Genomic DNA, 21,540 nt, shown 5'->3' with positions numbered 1-21,540 from the left:
CCATGAAATCCATCTGGCAGCATTGATTTATCATTAAGATCATCTGGTCCAAGATGTAGTAAAAATGTTGCTGTCTAAGAATAAATATGACCATATTCTTTCCCACTATCCCAGAGCTCTCTTCTCCCATAGAAATATGTTCTATACACCTAGAAAGTTGAATTAATTCACCCATAGGGTGACATTGCAATAGGCATCATCAGATAGATACATTGTGTCTTTTCTTCAGAAAAGCAAACCCATTTAAGGAGTCAAACTTTGGACATGTTGGAATGGTGCTGGGTATTTCCAAATAGAAACCAGGATCTACTAGCACAGGGCTTGCTTGGCATGTTGTTAAATCAACATTCACTTGATATCAAATCAAATGGTCACAGTAAACATTCAAAACAAAGGCACTTATAATAAACAAAGTTTATTGATTAATCCATAAACGTGACCATTAAAAAAAAAGTAGAAAGCAAATGATTGCCTCGGTTGATAAAACGCGGCTCTCCCTGGTGGAAGCACTGCCTAAGCAGCACAGCTCTTGCAGCGCTGAAGACCGTTCTCGTTGCACGCCGTGCACTTCAGGGCTTTGAAAGAGTCTGTGAAGCAGTTTCGAAACACTGACATCTTGCTCCCATGGCACACGGAGCACGGATGAAAGCCAAAGCCTCCACAGGAAGGACACTCGTGTGGATGCTGCACTCTCTGTATAGGGCGGCAGGAGGACAACAGAGAACAGAAAATGTGTTAGCATGGACAACTCGTCAGCTTCCCTGTCCCTCTGTACTGTTGATGCTCATAAAAATACTATTGGCATCATATAGCTATGCACTGGGAAAGCTAGATGAAGTTTCCTTCATTGCCCCATTGACGGCCATCAATAGCAGGAGCTTAATTTATAAAACTTGGTGCATTTTTGGTCAAAGGGCACACACTTAGAGAAACCCATCATATAAAACCACATATTTACAAACCAAACAATGCAGAAGATGGTGATTTGCATTAAAGGGAAATACGGCAACTTTCTCTCTAGTGTCTCTGAACAGTTTTGTGGTTGTGTCAATAGACTACTATCAATAGCAGTTGAGTCTGGAAACTCCGAAAACTAAAAGCTGAAGTGCAGAGGCGCCACTACCACCTGGGGACCCCAGGTTTTATTGCCCATTTGAATATGTTTGTTTTTTTAAAAAGCACTTTCAATGCATTATTTTTTTTTTTTAAATATATTTTATTGATTTTTTACAGAGAGGAAGGGAGAGAGATAGAGAGTTAGAAACATCGATGAGAGAGAAACATCGATCAGCTGCCTCCTGCACATCCCCCACCGGGGATATGCCCGCAACCCAGGTACATGCCCCCGACCGGAATCGAACCCGGGACCCCTCAGTCCGCAGGCCGACGCTCTATCCACTGAGCCAAACCGGTTTCGGCTCAATGCATTATTATATAGAAACTTCCCTGGCCTCTCCCTTCACACATATACTATAGACACCTCCGTAAAGCAGATAATTCAAGCAATGTTTTCCTCATTTTATATTTTAAAAAAGTCATAAAAATGTTAGGATGTTTCTCCAAGTCTGTATAATTTCTCATGGTTGCTATCAGCCTTTCTACCTCAAGGAAAGATAAAGAACCCTGGCAGTAGGATGAAAATGACTAGCCAGTGTGTGGAGGATAACATTTTGAAAATGATCCATACGCATTTCTATTTGCTGTTTTGCACGTGTAACCTTTGCTGGAGTCACTGGTGGCCTCCGTCAGCTGGGGACAGGTTAGGAGCCATTATAAAATGAAGACATAGAAAAAAGTGAGTGAAAACCAAGCTTCTGACTTGCAAAATAGGAATCTGCAGCAATGTTTGAAAGTGAAGCTTTGAAACAAGAATAATGGCTAATGCTGAGAAATGTGGATACTCACACACACACACACACACACACACACACACACACACATACTGGACATACTTACACTTACATACAACTTTTCTCTGGAGCGTCACAATTGCACAATAAAAGTCACCAAAAAATCTGACTGAAAAAACATGCGTGCCTAAGTGTGTTTAACCCACCATTTCCCCAGCACAAACTACTATATGAACCCTTTTTTCAAGAAACAACTGTAATTTGCTCATATGTTCTACCTTGTGGAAGGTACTTTGGGAAACAACCATTAAGAACATGGTTGCCTTAAAATTTATATATTCTCAGACCAGTTTTCAGATATGAATTTTCTGCAACATTCATGTGCAATTACCATTTGACTTAGCTATTATATCAAGATAGAAAAGCCATGTAATAGCTCATTTTTATTAGCACAGAATTACTTCAATGGAAAGTAATGGCTGTCAACCCGAATGACACAAACAAGGAACTTTGTCAAGTTTGTAGAGATTCAAAGCTCTTCCATAAGTCAGGTCAAATAAATTTCCTAAAATAAAATTAATTTATAAATATTAAAAGCTAAATTGTCACTTTAAAGGGAATCACAGATGGACAAAGGCCACCCTAAAATAATGTCATCAAAATCCATGCCGTGCTATTCTGAGATCTGTCTTTTACTCAAAGGGTTGTTGAGAGGATTCAATGAGTTAATTCATGAAAAATGAATAGGATATTGCCTGGCACATAGTAACCACCGAATAAAGTTATTCATTGTTATTTCATTAATAAATCCTTATTTGAAGGGATTTGTATTAACTGCTGCCTCCATCTAAATTGTTTGTAGTCACATGATACAACCATTGTCTATCGTTTTTAAAGTCACTTTATTTAAATACTTCTATACTTAGTCTTTTGGTTTCAGGTCTTAAGGGAGAATAAATATATTTCTATACATGTGTGAATTCTGATGTCTCAGAGCACAGTGTTGGAAAAATTATAAAGCCACTTCCATTCCTAAAAAAAATTAGTTGTTTCAGCCATAAACTTGGAAAGGATGGCTTACATAGCCTGCAGAGTTTATACCCAGTGCTCACAACAACCTCATTTTATAAATGAGGAAATAAAGCCTCTGAATGAGTAAAAAAATGTTCAGGGTACAGGGGATCAGAAAACTAGAAACTGAAGCACTCTCTTCAAGAGCAAAAGACATTGTTCTTTCTGTTTAATAGTAGGTTCAACCTTATTTACATCCATTTTTCCCAAATACTATATTACATATGATTCCCAAATGTAAAACAGTTAAGAGGATAAATGCTATGACTAAAGCAGAATAGGGTGAGGGGTGGAGGTGGGTCTTGAGACGACTCACTAGGCATCCCCAGCACTCCATTAGCCTCCAGGAATCCCATTCCTGTATATTCTCCTCCATTTGGTCTTCTAATAAAGGTAAACAATCCAGTCATGCCCAGCCATCTCCTTCAAAGAGCACTTTTGTTGCACTGGAACGTTGGCTCCATCTCAAAGAGCTTCTTATAAAGAAAATAAGCTGGCTTATATTAGACTAAAGACCCAGTGCACCAGTGGGGTCCCTCGGTCTGGCCTGCGGGATCAGGTAGAAACTGGCTCTCTGACATCCCCCAAGGTGTCCTGGATTGCGAGAAGGTGCAGGCCAGACCCAGGGACCACACCAGTGCAAGATTGGGGCTGGGGAGGAACGCGGGGGGTTGGCCAGCTGGGAAGGGACTGCGGGAGGGCTCCAGGGCATGTCCAGCCCATCTCGCTCAGTCCTGATCGTCAGGACCCCAGCAGCAAGCTAACCTACTAGCCAGAGTGTCTGTCCTCTGGTTGTCAGTGCATGTCATAGTGAGCGGTTGAGTGGCCTTAGCATATCATTAGCATATTATGCTTTGATTGGTTGAATGGATGACTGGACGACCAGACACTTAGCATATTAGGCTTTTAATATATAGGATGCTCCCGTGTCCTAAATCCAGCACCTTCACAGTTTTGCCCTCGGGGGAAAATGTAAAATGAGCTAAGAAATTTCCCAAAACTTAGACAATATTCCAGCTTGGAGGAAGGAGAAATAACTGAAGTTAACATTAGTCAATATTAGCAACAATACAGACTTCCATTTCAATGAAGAGGTCTATTTCAGGACTTTGACCTTCAAGCAACTAAAGAATCTAGGGTAACTTTTCAGTGTCCTGATGCCCAGCAGAGTGAGAATCCATGCAGACTTAGTTGAGAATAGCACTCAGAGCCCAGAATCTATAGAATGTCACTCCTCTGAATAGTGGTTCGGGTAGAAGCATGCCCCTTTGGAGTACAATTCAATTTTTTAAAAAGTGAAAAAGTATTTTTTTTTCATCTCTTTCTGTTCACATATTCTTGCTTAAGGACTTTTAAAAAATACTTAGTCATTCATCCCACAAATATGTTGAGTGTCTACTGCAGTGGTTCTCAACCTTCTGGCCCTTTAAATACAGTTCCTCATGTTGTGACCCAACCATAAAATTATTTTCGTTGCTACTTCATAACTATAATGTTGCTACTGTTATGAATCGTAATGTAAATATCTGATATGCAGGATGGTCTTAGGCCAAAGGGGTCGAAACCCACAGGTTGAGAACCGCTGGTCTACTGCCAGGCACTGTGCAATGCATTAGGGATACAGTCGTGAAACCGACACTTCCCTGTTCTATAAAAGATAGCTCTTAGCCCCAACCTTAGATCTTTGAAGAGGGCCACTCCATACTGCGGTCATCTGAGTTGAAGCAACAGGAACTCCCAAATCTCTCATAAAGGTCCAAGGGACAAAGATGCAAGTGTGGAGTTCATAAATGATAATCAAATGGATTTTTTGGTAGCAAAACTCAAATTTCAAAAATAAAAAGGCTTTGCTGCTACCTACTATAGAAATAGGGTGCCAAGACCAGTAATCTTCAATATCAGGAAATAAGTACACTTCTTATTCTTAACTTCAGATCATCTAATCCTATTCCAGAAGAGCCTGAAAGTCCCTTAAGCATTCAACCAAAGAGGAAGCAACTTATCTGAGTCTCTGTGACAACAAACCTCATCATTCAGATTGTCTATGAAGCAGACTTAATCCATGCAACAAATTGTCAAAGAGTGCGCACTTGGCGTGTAATCATCTCTGCATGATTCAGCTTCGTCCCTGTATTTTGCTTGAAACTATATTCAACATTTCAACTCAGCAAATGCTTATTAAGTAGCTAATAAGCACCTCTCTGTCTGACCACGCTGCTAATGAATAGTTAGCAGAATAGAGATGGAAGCATCATCAATTAGCAGAGTTTCGAAAGAAGCCACTGAACAAAATGCAGACACAGGAAATTTGTAGCTTATGATACTCAATGGATAAGCCTGAATGTATGAGTCTGATTCTTGAACCCAGTGGGATAAACTGCCATAAACCTACTTAAAAAGATGTTCGGATTTCAGAGAGCAGCAGGCTGAACACATGGCCTGATTTCCCCAGTGAGTAGGTGGTGCTCTGAGACCGTAGTCTCTGAACAGGCTGTGGCCATCTCCCCACGGGGAGGGGCCATCATATAGAACGGTGCTTCTCCTGGGAAGGTGAGGACAAGCTTTGACAGCTCAGATGTCTTGTACAGACAGCCTGGGTCTTTCCAGCATCCTCAGTGTGTTGCTGGGCATCTTACCTCTGTTCTATGTGAACAGCAAATTAGCAGTCCCCAGCCTTCAGGGAAGAATCAGGCAGAAAATGGACACTATGTTGGCAATCTTACTAGAAATGACAACAAAATGTTTGCTCACGTCTTCAAAAAAAAAAAAAATAGCAAGGCAAAAACTTACTTAGATCTTCTCAACCAACTGAGAACTTTAACCCAGTATCTGCCAGTACAAGGTGTTTGCTGAGACACCTCGGGCTCCCTTGCGTTCTCTGTGTGGACACCATCAGGGTCAGGGAAAGTCTTACCTCTTTGCTTCTAATCTATAGCCTGCTTATTAATATAAATAAATACATAAATATAGTAATAAATCAATTTTGCCTTAAAAATGTGTTTTTATTCATCTTTTTTTTTTTTGCCCAAGGATTCTCCTACATTAAAATAACGATTTTTTTCATCTTTTTCATCAATGAACTGCTTTGCCTTCTCAAAAAACCAAGCCCCACCTTGGATGCAAAAGGATGCAACTCAAAAATATTTACTGGGTGCCCGTTATTTGCAAGCCCTGTTCTAGGCACTAACAGTGAAGAACAAAACAACGTATACAAGAATCTGTGTCCACGTGGGGCTCATAGTCTGTGGGGAGGACCCCTTTTCTCAGGCGCAGACCTTGTATTGGTACAGCCAGCCTATTGAACTCAAGTCTCATACCAGCTGTCACCATATTTCACTTGCTTCTGTTGCCTTTGGCCAGCTCTTTATGTTAGAGGCCACTGACAATTTTCATTAATGAATCAGACCCACTCATCTTTCCAGAGCAATTTTCACTCAGGAGAGATGGATGCTAAGATTTTGGGACCAGAAAACTTGAAATTATTTGCTGACACTTTCTGATGGCCCAGCTGCAACTGCTAGCATCCTTCCTCATCATCACCTGGGATTAGCGGGGCCTGAATTACCAGGACCAGGACAGTCAAGTCTGCTATGTAGCACACAAGTATCAGCAAATTAAAACTGAACAGAATCTGTCTGATTTCTCTCTAAAGTTACCACCGATTTACATATCTTCCATGATGCACCACAAGTCTCAGAACCCAGTGTTAAAACCATCTGTTCCCAGGACTTAATACTGTATCTACCTCCCAGTAAACTTCGCACCTGGGTCCTGCCACTATGGTCATGTTTCTCAGAAACCTACATGACACTTAATTCAAGAGTGATGAGAGCATAGATTCATGGTTAATATCATGGGCTTTGGAGTCAGGCTGATTGGAATCATAAATTGAACCTTGTCTAAGGTCTTATGCAAGTGATTCAACCTTTGGTGACTCCGTTACTTGGCTGGCAAAATAGGGATAATATTAGAATCCACCTTGCAGAGTTGTTGTGAGGTTTCAGAGACTTAATATATAAAATACCAAAAATATTACTTGCTACAGAGTAAAGACTCCAACGCTGCCTACCTCATGAACGTTTAAATCCTGCTCCATTGCCAAAAGCCAACCAGAAGAATGCAATGGGTTTGGATCTGAATCTTGCAACTCTTATTCACTTTGTTTGGCTCCTCCAACTGATTCTCCAGAGCCAGTCTCTTTTTTGGGGTTGGTTTGTCTTAAACCTCAGCCCCTTTCATAGACAGAGCCCACCAGGGCTTTCTCAAATGGCTTCAAATTCTCTACCAGTTTGGTTATATGGGCAAAGCAGCCCAACAGAGCTATAGCACCTTAAAACTCCTATAACATTAGAAGCCAGTAGCATCCCACTCTTTTTAACATCAAAAACAGTCTTAAATATCTGCCTTGTTTATGTCATCAGTAGAATGGAGACACACTTAATGAAGATAACAAAATCTTCTTTCCAAAATATTTTGAGCTGAGAGAGATAAGTTACGTTAATATAGCTTGGTGCTATTAATACAGTTGTAGAATTAAAGAATTACAGACTCAAAGAAATAAAAGCCCATAAATAGCTAAGTCAATCATCTATCTTTAAGAAGAGTAATGAGGGAGATTCACCTTGTAAGAACTTGAAAGTTTTTATTAAACCACAAAAAGAAAGACAGTATGATTTGGTATAAGAAACAGCATATCAGTGGAAGTTACTATAGAGCTCAAAGACCCAAGTATAAATGGGGGTTTATTATAATATAAAATCAACACAACAGAGCAATAATTTAGTAGATGAATTTAGAAGCTGGATCATCATATGTTAAGAAAAGGGAATTGGATTTTATATGAATTAAAGACCTATAAGTGAATAATAAAGTTAATATAAGAAAACATGAGACAATGTTTTTCTGACCTTAAGGTGGAAGGGTGTTTCATAAGTAAAAATTCAAAAGCACAAAACATAAGGAAAAATGATGGTTTGATTATATTAGAGAATTTCTGTTGCATGAACAATACCACTAAAGAAGCTGAACAAAGGGAAGGAAACATTGCAATGACAAAAACCAACAACAATTTAACATCTAGAATATAGAAGGACCTTCCAAAAAATCAACCCCAAAAAGCAAGTCCAAGATGTTTAATAGGCAAGGTATAAGAATGCACAATTTACAGAAGAAATGGTAAAAAAAAAAAAATAAAAAAAAATCTAATAAGTATACAATGAAATGTCCAAACTCCGTGGTAATCAGAAAAACATAAATTAAAAAAATAAATCAATATAGCTCAATAAAGCAAGTTGCCTATTACCCTGGAAAAAATTAGACAACTGTAAGTTAGAGAACAATGTACCTTAATTGTCAAGAAGCAGGAACATACTAAACCTCTTTCTCTACAGGAGGAGGTGTTGAATGGTGCAACCATTCCAGAAAGCCATCTGGCACTTCCTGGAAAACTAAGTCTATGCATCAGCTCGGAAGCAGCAATTTCTACTCCAGGGAAACCCACAGGGAACATGCTCAGGACTGTTCCTTGCAGCACTGTTTGTTTGATGGAAGGAGTTGGGGGATATCAGGGTGCCCATCAGTGGACAAGAGGGTAGATAAGAAAATAGTAGGTGGGCTTCATAGAGTTACACAATCCAAAACAGGAGCTATGAGCCACATGTGGCATTTAAACTTAAGTTTAAATCAAGAATAATTAAATAAAATTTAAAATTTAAGTCCTCAGTCGCACTAGCCACACTTTGAGTGTTAGATAACCACATGCAGCAATGGTCACTATTTCAGATGGTACGGATATAAACATTTCCATCACCGAAGAAAGTTCTATGGAGCACTGTTGTCCTGCAGAACTACACAGCACTTAGAAGAAACAGGCTAAATGTTCACACAGAAATATAGATGGTACTGAAAAACATAGTGCCTAGAGAAAATAATATGGCACAAAATTACGTATATTTCATAACATATATTTCATTAAATGTACATAAGTTTAAAAAGTGCACAGAAAATAATACACATTGACCAACTTAATTCACATAAATAAAAAAATACATATTCACCCAAATTAATGGTTCCATGCAACTGGAGTAGGATATAGGTACCAAGGGAAAGAAGTTAGCTCCTCCCATAGAGGTTTTCAAAAGGAGTTTTAAACTATCAAGTGCATACCCACATTGTTTGTCCTTCTGAGAAGGTCACAATATGAAACATGATAGGGATAAAACCAAGGGGCACAGAGTTCATTTGGGACATGAATCAAATACTCAAAGAAAAGTCATACAAAAATCAAAATACTTTGAAAAGCACCCAACAAAAAGAGGGTCAAAGGAATTCAGAGGTGGGAGAGCTGGGGAATGATTTGGGGAAGAAGTGATGTTGCAAATGGGCCTCGAGGACCGTGGAGGGAAAGGAGGAATTGGAACAAGAGCATTACAGGCAGACAGAACAGCTTGCACAAAGGAATGGCAGTAATAAAGCACAAAGAGTTCTTTGTTTTAACTGAAGTGGAAGGAATGGTAGACAATGAAAAACAAGGTCAGCAAAGGAGACTAGACCAGGACAAGCTGTTAGGGGCATACACACTCGATTCCAGGTAAACAGACAGCCTAGTTCACCTGGAAACACCTAGGCTCATGTTTGCTATCCCAGAAAATTATAAACCCCCTTTGCACTCTCAAAGTCTCCCAGTTTCCATGGTAAAATACATGGTCTTTCTACATATAGAGAAAAGCAAGCTTAGCAGAGAAGGATTAGGGACTTTCTGGTTGCATACTGATTTGATACATTGCATATTTGAATAAGTATTTCTCTGATGCTGTAATAATCAGTATAGGAACAAAATTTAAATGTGCACTTTATAGAAATAAATTTTTGTAATATTTAAAAATGATCCATGAGAAAAATAAAATAATTTACATGAAAAATGTTAAATATGCTTTAAGACAAGTGTTTGATTTGAAATACCTCATCAACATCACCTCTATTAGAGAATTAGGCTCTACTAAAGCAGACTGGAATTTTCACCTAATACTATGAGGTTGTTAGAAACAAACACTAAAGCCACTCTAACTAGAGCAAATTTAATGACAGGTGACATCAAATTAAAACTGCCACATGTATCCTGTTACATATGTGTAAGAACATGGGAAAACTCAAGTAGGAAAACTCAGTTACAATCAGAATGTGTTTAACATTTGGATTACTAAAAATAAGTTGCTAAAAGCACAATTACCTCAATTTTGGTTAAGAGGTCTTGCAGTTCTCCTGATTCATTCATTGACAAAATTTTCTCAGCACCCTATTAACAAGAGAAGGTGGGGGTGGGGAAGAAAATCCATTTTGTTAGTATTGGAGAAAATAAAGTTCTAGCCAGGAAAGTTTTAAGCTACAAAATACTGAACATGATTCTTCCCATCAGATCTCAGTAAGTTTACAACCAGGAGGCCAAAGAGGAGAAGAAATGTATCTTTCCTTTCACATGTTCCCATCTAGTAAGGCTTACCGTGGGCAAGAGGGGGTGGCCAGCAGGAGGGGAGCGCTAGAGAGCCCACCACTGTCAGAGTAAGCCCAGATGTGAAAGGCTCCAGCACTCCCTTCAGAGGTGTGCAGGGAGCCTGGAGCTGCTCTACCATCTGGGAAAGGACACCTCTGAGCACATGCCCAGCCTGGGCTGTCTCTGCCCTATTCCAGGCATCCTGGGCACGGTCTTCCTAGAGTCGTGCATGTAAAAATAACAGTAGCTAAAATAATAAAGGAGTTAATAACCACTGCCACTGAGCACATACTATGATGGAGGCACCCAACATCATCTAATCTGATGCGTCTGACTCTACTCATAGCAGAAATCGAGCCTTCGTGAGATTAAATAAGTCCAAGGTCACCCAAAAAGGAAGCGGAGTGGGAATTTGAACACAAGCAGGGGATTGACTCCAGAACCCATGTTTTCAACTTCTCAAATGTTCTGTGAAAATGAGAATTGGGGCAATGTCTGCCCTTTCCACACTTTCCAAAAACTCACCGTGTTTCTTCTAACTACCCACTTTCCTTTCCTTTCCAGTCTCTTCTTACATTCTCCCACTCAACTCCCCAGCATGTACACATAGAGCGGGAAGAAGGAAAACTTGGGGTAGTTATTTCTAATCAAAGGCAGAGTCCCCATCTGCCTTGTTCACACCATATCCCCGGCACAGAATGTTGGATTCACTGTCTATTCATCAACAAGACAGGGAAAAATATCATCACACAGTACATACTTTTTGGATTCCTTTTTGCAGGGCAGGGTAGAAAACACAGGCTCACTTCAAAAAAGAAAGGTCCTAGGAGGTTACAATACACTTTTATGTAAACACAAGGCAGAGGAATGCACAGGGTAGAATGGAAAATTAGAGCCAAATGAATGCTGCAGACAAGGGGCGAGCTAGGGAATCTCAGCAGGGGGAACAAAGGATCTGCTTAATGAGGGCAGAGGATGTCTGAAGTTGCTGGCAATTGATGTGGCCTTGAAGGTTATAGGTGAGGTTTCTGCGGCAGGCTCGGCCATTCCCATAGTGATGTAAAGGAGCCTTTGGTTCTGGGTTTCACTTCACTTCAGTTTATCTTACATAATTCATGACATCTTAATCACCATCAGAGATGTCAGCTTGATATATTAAAAAGCACTATGAAAACATACACAGGGCTACAGAGAATATATGTAGCTGTACAGGCAGGTTATATGCTTTTATTCGTGGGTAGTTCTGCTAGGAATATAGATGTGACAACCCCTAAAGTGAGAACAAAGGTAACAAAAGCACCAAAATAAAACATTAAAGTCTAAAATGTAGTAATATTTGGTAATATTTTACCACTGCTACATTCTATTTCCTTTAGGAGTTAGCTAAGCTATGATGGGAAACGCCTCTGGGGAATTGGGCACAGGAGCCAAAGCAGTAAGGAAACAATATGTGAGTCATTTTCCATCAACAAAAGAAAACGCATCGCAATCACTCCAAGCAAAATGAATGGACCAGAGAAGCTATCACACATCTGCTTCCCAGCGCTGAGCTCAGCGGTCAGTGTGCTTCAGTCAGTTGTTTAGCACAGAGTGCATAGGCCAGGAAAGGACCGGCTCCTTACCATTAAATGCCTGGGATATGCTCAGCCTCAGTCAAATAATGCCAGCACCATCACTATTATGGAAGTAGGTTCCACGTTTCAGATGAAATGAGGGTTTTGCGCACTCCAAGCAATGTACCTAACTAAAGGCACGCTAATCCTTGCTCTTCAAGACACTCCGGTGTCTAGTGTGCAGGTGATGCACCAAGGGCTTAAGGTGGGAAAAACTTTGCCCTGGAACAGAGACCTGATGGTCTCTCTCTCTCAAAGGTTGCTACTCAACATGGCCTCCACCCACAACTCCATCTGGCCAGGCTTCAAATTGTTTCCTTAGAAGGAGCCTTCTGGTCCTTGTGTACGCGCTGAGCAGAAACAGTAGCTAAAACCCCCCTGTATCTCCACGGGGTCCCACATCCTTGCAGAACTGAAGTACAATATCCCACAGGCAGACAAGGAGATCAGACGGTGCCCGCTCTGCTCCTGAGCAGCGGCAGGAGGGGATCTCAGCCTCATCGGCAAGTTCAAGGGCAAGTTCAGACCCCTGCCATCCTCACCCTTGGGGCTTATGCTAGGGTAGCTCTCAAGCTCTCCTGCTCGGCACCGCATCTATATATTCTAAAGGTCTCCTTCCCCACAGTTCTCCATCACAAGTATCTCAATTATTGCTTGGCCTAAAAAGAGACTCTTGTGTCCACAAAAGAGTGTATTTCCTTTCAGACTGATATTCTTAGGAAATAATCTTTTCCTGGATGGCATTTGGCTAAGAATGTCATAGGTGAGTGTGATAGTTTTTAAATATAACTCCACATTCAATTAATCATTCTACTACCTGGCAAAGTTTACCAAGACTTCCAATAGACCTGTATAAATATTACTAGTGTATTGTTCAGTTGATTCAGAATCTTTTTTTTTCCCCTAAAAAATTAATTCAATCCTGAAAATAGTGATAAAAGCAATGTATTCAGAGCATTATAGACAGTAGCTCTTTTTATCATCAGTGCAAAGTAAGCATTATTATCTCAATTTTTTAAATGAAGAAACTGAAACTTAAAGAGAATGAAGGACATGCCCAGGGAGTTCAGTTAATCAACACAAGGCCTGGTCAGATCTCGAATTCAGGTCTTGCTGACTCCATAACCTACACTCTTTTCATTGTGCCATGCATGCTAACTGCTTACTGATATGACTGTATTAGTGCCCTCCAAAAAAGTGGTACAGCTCACAGGGGACATTTCAGTCTGTACTTTGAATCACTGCTGGGTAGGAGCCCAAGGTTGTGAAGTGAATGGAAGCTTTCACAACGACTCCAAACAGAGCGAATGTGTCAGAGAAGCCACAGAACATCCTAGCTCTTGCCCTTTTATATCTCATTATCATGCCTTTTTTAGTTATTTTTTTTTAGAAAATATAATTTTATTTGAAATTAATAATAAAGTCTCATAGAGATGTCAGAGTTAAATATACAGGTATAAATATTGCCTGCTACATGACCACTGTCACATAAAGAATGGCAACTCCTTTCTCACACCAGATGTAGTATAAAAGTCCAGAGTTGCAGAGAATGTAGGAGTCGCAGGCTCATGGTGGCCCCCGACCACCTCTGGCAGACAGAAAATAAGGAAAGCAAAACTTATTTCTTCACAAATACGCAGTCCAGTGCAGTGTGCTCCTCACAGCTGCCCAATCATCTCTGTTTGTTTCAAGATCCTTCATTGCTTGGGGCTCCTAGAGGGAGTGGTACTGATGGTGTAGGGCAATGATGGCGAACCTATGACACGCGTGTCAGAGGTGACACGTGAACTCATTTTTTGGTTGATTTTTCTTTGTTAAATGGCGTTTAAATATATAAAATAAATATCAAAATATAAGTCTTTGTTTTACTATAGTTGCAAATATCAAAACATTTCTATATGTGACACGGCACCAGAGTTAAGTTAGGGTTTTTCAAAATGCTGACACGCCGAGCTCAAAAGGTTCGCCATCACTGGTGTAGGGGGACCCAAAACAGGCTCAGATTTATTTCTTCTCCCAGCAGGAACCTCTCTTCCCAGGTGTGTGGACCTGATATTGAGAGTTCTGTCCCAATTCCCCGCTTCCCAACCCATCCTACTCTGTATTGAGGAGGAGGGCAAAGGAAGGAACTAAAGCAATAAACAGGGACAGGGAGAAGAGCCCTGCAATGTACATAGATGCCAAAGACTTCTGTTGGGAAGTTCTCTGTCCCGCCACCTAGGAATGAACAAAGCTCAGTTGGAGTCTGAGTCAGAGGCGTCCCCCGAGGAAGAGGAGCTGGAGCTGCTGGCATCTTCATCACTACTGCTGGAGTCTGAGGAGCTGCTGCTTTCTGCCTTTCCCCCATGTTCCTTCTTTTCTTCAGATCCCCGTGAGGAATGAGAACAGTCCCCATTTGTCTCTGAAGACGCCATCCCAGGAGCCTGTGGCCCGGGCTGTTTAAAATAGCCCGCAGCCTTAGTGCCAAAGCACTAGCTATGCTTTATGGAGATAATGTGTCTGTTAGATAAGCTTTCATAAGGAATGAGCTCTATTGCTATTGGCCATGAATTCAATGTTAATAAATAAACAGTAGATATTAACTAAGATGTCTTTATTTTTTTGTGTGATTAGTCACTATGCTTTAATTATGTTCAATTTGTAACAAGGAAATTGGGGGTCACCACAACATGAGGAACTGTATTAAAGGGTCTCAGCATTAGGAAGGTTGAGACCACTGGTCTAAGGTTTATTTCTACCTCAGTTGCTGGCCCCGGTCCGGGCTTGGGCAGGAGGCAAACAACTGATGTGTTTCTCTCACATGGATTATTTCTGTTTTTCCCTCTCTCCCCCTCTCTCTCTAAACATCAATGGGAAATATCCTCGGGTGAGGATTAAAAAAACAAATAAAGGTGGGTAACCTGGTCAGAAGGTCAGATCTTCCAAGTGGCTAGAAGCTGCTCCTCTCAGGGGGTCTGGACTGAATGTTGGAGAGCATCTCCAGGAAGGCCTTCTGCAGGGATGGTGCCTCCACATTCTGGAAGGTGTTCTGGACTCTGCAGAACAGGAATAAGCATTTCAGCTCCAGCCAGATGAACCCGAAGTGGTTCTCATCGAACAGGAAGAAGACGCCAGGGCAGCGACTGGGGTAGGCCAAGCCATCTGAGGTAACAATCTTCACGCCATAGAAACACATCCTGCAGGTTCGGGGGAAGTTCTCGTCTCTTGAGCGCACGCCCACAGGCAGAACAAACGGGACAGGCTGCTCCTCCGAAGCTGCAGCCCCGGACTCCCCGACGCTGGGCTGGGCAGGGCTCTGCCAGGCATGGCCCTCGCTTTCCTCAGCCCCGTCTTCTTGCTGCTGCTGCTGCTGCTGCTGCTGCTGCTGCTGCTGCTGCTCCCGGATCACCTGCTCCTCAATCTCCTGGACCACGCGGGAGAGCTCATTGAAGTTGCGGAAGATCTCGCCATCGGCTGGATGCGGCGCATGAGGTGGATCTCCAACGTCCAGATGAAGTCCGCCGTGACGCTCGTGACCCTGGCATCCTTCCCATGGAAGCTGAGCATGGCAAGCACTAGGCGGACGTCATAGAATCCGCCTTGGAAGAGGCCTGGCCTGAAGAGGTCGTCCGGGTGGCTGGGCTGGAGGTAGACGCGGCGTAGGTCACGGAGTAATCGGGCAGGCTGTCCTCCCGCCACAGCACCCGCCCGCGTTCTCCCCTAAGCTGCCTTGGTGAATCCTTTTGCTGGTCTCCCTTGATCCACTGGATGCTGAGCCTGTCCTTCTGAATCTGCATGTGGCGGCGGTGGGACAAGCTGTAGAAGCCGTCCTGCACTCCACCGTGGCTGATTTCCTCTCCGTCAGGCGAATTCTGAACAACGGCGGGGATTGCAGTGGGCCATCCATATCGGTGATAATGGGAGGCCAGCACGTCGAACCAGTAATGCCTAAGCCGTCCACCACGACATTCAGCAGTGTTCGATAGCCATGATCTAGCTGCCACAATCCCAACATGTGTCTGTATGGGTGGAGCAGCTTCGCAGAGACTTCTCGATAAGACATACCCCTCCTCTCCTGGTTCGGCAAGTTTTCAGGAACGCCATTCTCCTCCCGGCAGCGCCGTCTCCAGATGCTGTCGATGTGCAGATGTGGTGGAATTTGGTGCAGGCCTGGGCCCGGCTGTGCAGATCGGTGCCGGGGAGCGAGGCGAAGATCTCCACTAGCAGCTCGGGAGGCAGGTCCTGCAGCGAGCAGTGCGGGGGCGGCATGGGGCTCGCGATTCCTCCACTCCCCGCACAGCACCGCGCTGCCGGTGCGCCTCCATGTGCTTTTCTGCCGGGGCCGGCTTGCCCTCAGCCGCTGCCCTCTCAGCTGGGCCCTGGCACTCCTGACAACACCGCTTGCCCTCGGCCGCTGCCGTCTCAGCTGGGCCCTGGCACTCCTGACAACACCGCTTGCCCTCGGCCGCTGCCGTCTCAGCTGGGCCCTGGCACTCCTGACAACACCGCTTGCCCTCGGCCGCTGCCGTCTCAGCTGGGCCCTGGCACTCCTGACAACACCGCTTGCCCTCGGCCGCTGCCGTCTCAGCTGGGCCCTGGCATTCCTGACAACACCGCTTGCCCTCGGCCGCTGCCCTCTCAGCTGGGCCCTGGCACTCCTGACAACACCGCTTGCCCTCGGCCGCTGCCCTCTCAGCTGGGCCCTGGCACTCCTGACAACACCGCTTGCCCTCGGCCGCTGCCGTCTCAGCTGGGCCCTGGCATTCCTGACAACACCGCTTGCCCTCGGCCGCTGCCGTCTCAGCTGGGCCCTGGCATTCCTGACAACACCGCTTGCCCTCGGCCGCTGCCGTCTCAGCTGGGCCCTGGCACTCCTGACAACACCGCTTGCCCTCGGCCGCTGCCCTCTCAGCTGGGCCCTGGCACTCCTGACAACACCGCTTGCCCTCGGCCGCTGCTGTCTCAGCTGGGCCCTGGCACTCCTGACAACACCGCTTGCCCTCGGCCGCTGCTGTCTCAGCTGGGCCCTGGCACTCCTGACAACACCGCTTGCCCTCGGCCGCTGCCGTCTCAGCTGGGCCCTGGCATTCCTGACGACACCCACATCCCCCTGAAAGCCCACGCGGCAGAGGCAAGCGCACTCCTCCATGCCTCCACGCTTAACAGCCACCACAGCGTGGGCCGCCAGCCCTCCGCAGGGTTTTAAGCTGGCTGGGTCTGCCTTAGCGTCCAGCCACGCCCCCAGGGCCTAGCCACGCCCCCTCAGAGAGGAGCCAACTGTAGGACTTTAAACCCATACCCATTAACAGTCGCCTCCCTTTCCCAGTGCCCCCTCCCTGTCCTCCCGTCCTAGCCCCAGGCAGTCACTAATCTGCTTTCTGTGGGGAGATGCCTCCAGGGATATGCCTATAGGGGTGTGGGGAGTGAGGGGGGGACATTTCACATAAATTCAGTAAACACAAACACGCACACACACAACTGTGGTACATCTACACAATGGAATACTACGCTACGGTAAAAAAGAAGGAACTCTTGCCATTTGCAACAGCGTGGATGGAACTGGAGAGCATCATGCTAAGTGAAATTAGCCAGTCAGAGAAAGGTAAATACCACATGACCTCACCATTTGTGGAATATAGAGAACAACATAGACTGATGAACAGGGACAGATCCAAAGACAGAGAACCAGCGATCAGACTATCAATCCCCCTAGTTATTTTTAATACATTGCATATGCCAGGAAAGGATCTGTTTCATTACCCTTCCATACACAAAACTAGCTTTATTCTCGATTAGTTCCCACCTTAAAATCCTGAGTGGTGACCTGTGACTTGTGAACAAACCATTTTGTTTTACGTGTAACAAATGTTTCAGAGGAAGATAAGACAGTTTACATAACCTTCCCTCATGTGTGGGCCCCCACAAAGAGACCCACACCTTCAAGGAATAAGAAAAGGCTGCGAGAAGAAATCAGCCCCCTGCTGACTAGGACTGCCAGGGGACATGCCCACCATTTCTGATGCACGGATGGGCAACGTGTACTCAATTATATGTGTGTCCATTCACTCATTTCCACAGTCAACACTATTTTGAGCTCCTATTATAGGTTAGGCACTATGCTAAGCGTAAGAGATACCACAATAAGAAAATAAATGGCTCCCTGTTGCTGAGGAAATGTAGTCTTTTGGAGGAGACAGATGTTAAGCAAAAGATCACATAAATAAGTATAAACTTACCACTATCATCAATGCTACAAAAGAGCCATTGGTACAAGATGCTACAAAAGCATATAACACGGTAAATTTAACCTAATTAAAAAGGTCAGTAAATGTTTTCTTCATAAGGTAATGATGCCCTAGCCAGTTTGACTCAGTGGATAGAGTGACGGCCTGTGGACTGAAGGATCCAGGCTTCTATTCTGGTCAAGGGCACATGCCTGGATTGTGAGCTTGATCCCAATAGGGGGGTGGGGGTGGGGGGGGAAATGCAGGAGGCAGCCGATCAATGATTCTCTTTCATCATTGATGTTTCTATCTCTGTCTCCCTCTCCCTTCCTCTCTGAAATCAATAAAAATAAAATTTTTTAAAAAATGATGTAATGGTTACATATCTTTAGGAAGAATAATAGTTCACTGAGCACAAAGAAAAAGGGAAAGAAATTAATTATGGCAATAGGGTTACCAAATATTATATGTACATCACCCTTTGTAGTCACCATATCCTTTCATTCAAAATGAGAAAATCTATGTTTCATGAAACTTTCTGTGATATTCTGCCAGAGTCCATTTATTGTCTTCACTAGCTGAGTATAGACAGAGACCCCCAAAAGCTAGTAACCTTTGAAGTCCTAGCAAAGGTCAGGGCTGTGCACCACCCAGTTAATCTAGGAACCACCCAGTTAATTTAGGTAATAATAGTTGAAGCATCATCCCCACCTTAGTTCACTTAATTTCTTAGATACTTATGTAAATCCTTGTTGATTATTGTTGATTAGATATTCTGCCTATTTCTGGAAATTATCTGCTGATGAGCTAATCTGTGTGTCATTGAAACCTCCTTACCCTAAGGGCTACTCCAGATCAATAAAAGGTTGGAGCGGCCTGAGCATCAGTGGAAGTCCTTCTGGACTTGCCTGCCTGGTCCCCCAACATTTCAAAATTATCTCGTGTCATTTCTCTCTCATTTGTGTGCGCTCCTCTTTTCAGATCCCGAACCCTAATCCATGCAGGATGTGGGAGGAAACACACTCGACAATATTCTGCATATTATTTTGCATCGGTGCCCTGGAGGAAACAGAGGTAAGATAGCAGGCCAGTGTAAGCAATCTACTTCAACAGTAAGCTGAAGAAAATAACAGATTGGTATAAACCAGCTTGTATCTAGCACTATTCTAGATTTCCATGAAGAGTTACTAATTCAAGAGTTTCCGGACACCATTATCAAAAACATATAATAGCCCTGGCCTGTGTGACTCAGTTGGTTGAGCATTGCCCCAAGCACTGAGAAGTTGCTGGTTCGATTCCCCGTCAGGGCACAGGTCCAGGTAGTTGACTTGATCCCCAGTTGGGGTGCATGCATGCGGGAGGCAGCCAATCAATGTTTCTCTCTCACATCAGTGTTTCTCTCTCTCTCTCTCTCTCTCTCTCTCTCTCTCTCTCTCTCTCTCTCCCCCTTTCTCTTTCTCTAAAATCAATTTATAAAAGCATATTTTGAAAACAAAATAAGATAAACAATATAAACACTTAAGGATATTTTTTTCAAACACTGTTTAAAATCACAAACACAGACGTTAGTTGTCATCACGCTGATACTTCTCCACGCTGATGCATCTCCATGCTGATACCCAGGCTCTGGCTTCTACATGGAACACCAATATTTGAAAGCTATTCAACTGACATTTCTGAGAGGTCCATAAGAAGTAGAAAAATGTTCTCAGTAACCAAAACCAAACATAAACTTTGTGCATATATAGATTATCTATTTTATTTTTTACTTGCATCTATTCATACACACTTCATGTTACTCAGAAAGCAGCTTGCAACAAAAGATCCATATAATGATATGACAAAATAAAATTTGAATAGGAATTCAGGACATAGGAAATGCCCTAAATAAATCTCAAAATGATAGCTAACTGAGGCTTACATTTAATTCCGAGCCAGCTCCTCAGTGAAAACAAAGTTTTTCTTAGCACAGTAGTCCAACAAAGCAATGCCTTACATAAGGCTTTAGAGGAACTGGATGATACGATAAATAACGGTCTTGCTTTTTAATTAAGCATAAAAACATAGTCTCCAGATAAATGCCATCACAGAACTGGCTCTTGAATCAAACAGTAAGCTTTCATCCCTCCTGCTGGGTTAAACAAGGCTCCTTTTCTCTCTCATTTAATTACCTTCCTGCCGTTTATTTCTTCCTATTTTATTGTATATCCTACAGTACACTGCTCACTGGAATGTCTTCTAGTAACTGGGATAAAACCCAAAGTTCTTAGCATGGTCTACAAAGGCCTCCACTTTCTGGCTACATCAATCCTTCCAGCCCTGTCCTTTAATACCATATGCTCCTGACCCTCTGAATTCCTCCCCTTCTCCTGGTCCTTCCATGAGATAATATGCCTTTGCACATACATGCTCTATCCTTTGCCCAAAGTTTCCTCTATCCTCTCTACCACCTTCTCCCGGAAACTCCTATACACACTTTCAACCCCAATGGACACGTTCCTTCTCAGTGGAGCTTCTTTGATTTTCCCAGGACAACAATCAGATGTTCCCTCCGATCACACTTTGCCCCTCTGCACAGTGAACACAGCGGTGATGACAGGGGCTGCACTTTCAAGGACCCAGCACTTTGTTGTGGTGCACCATAGACACTCAGTACGTATCTGCTGTATTTGTATCTTCAGCCATTTTGTAATAGATGCAGCATTAAATCCCAAATAGCCGTGTCTTATAAAGACGGATGATTCAAAAAGGAAAGACCAGCCAAGGTGTGAATCAAGCGCACCTTGGTGGAGGTAAATTTGCAAAAGGTCCAAGCTGATGTGATTTGATGATAGAAGGCCACACAGGAGAGGAGCGAAAGGGATGAGCACGGTGTGAAAGGATCTCCCCTCACCATCCCTTCTCTCAGCCAGGCTCCCGATGGGAAGTGCAGAGCAAACCACTGGAGGCCGCACTCTCTGGTGCAACCAGGCAGCAGGACTGTCTGGTGCTGGCTGCGGGGGAAGCCTTCTGCTGTGTAATCAGAGAGCAGATGGCAGGGCTGGCGTTCAAGGAGCTCAACCAGCACGCAGCATGGCGCCTGCCGAAGGATGTGCTCCATAAATGTGTGTCACTCTGGCTGCCGTGCCCACCAGAGAGGGAGGGTACATCAACCCTGGAGACCGGCCACCTGAGCCCTGTTGACAAAGTCAGAATTTGCTTCGGGAATCAGCTCTGGGTCTTTTCTAGGATGTAAAGCAGCTCCGTGAAGACCCTGAAGTTCTACATCAAACACGAGTCTGGAAAAATGCTCAAAGCCGGTGTAGCAGTATCCC

The 21,540-nt window shown here is 43.6% G+C and overlaps 1 protein-coding gene across 1 annotated transcript in view; it reads right to left on the bottom strand.

Annotated features, from left to right (window-relative positions):
- Positions 1-513: 513 nt before the first annotated feature.
- The window catches only part of GRXCR1 (glutaredoxin and cysteine rich domain containing 1), a 99,668-nt gene continuing 78,641 nt past the window's right edge, over positions 514-21,540 (bottom strand). The window contains exons 3-4 of the mRNA XM_036318250.1: positions 10,150-10,215; positions 514-693 (exon numbers count right to left, since the gene is read on the bottom strand). Of these exons, the coding sequence (XP_036174143.1) occupies positions 514-693; positions 10,150-10,215 (246 nt within the window). The remainder of the gene's footprint in view (positions 694-10,149; positions 10,216-21,540) is intronic.

Source organism: Myotis myotis, unplaced genomic scaffold, assembly GCF_014108235.1.
Source record: "Myotis myotis isolate mMyoMyo1 unplaced genomic scaffold, mMyoMyo1.p scaffold_m19_p_1, whole genome shotgun sequence".
Classification (NCBI taxonomy): domain Eukaryota; kingdom Metazoa; phylum Chordata; class Mammalia; order Chiroptera; family Vespertilionidae; genus Myotis; species Myotis myotis.
Note: the sequence above shows the minus strand (reverse complement) of the source record. Positions and strands in the feature narration are given on the sequence as shown.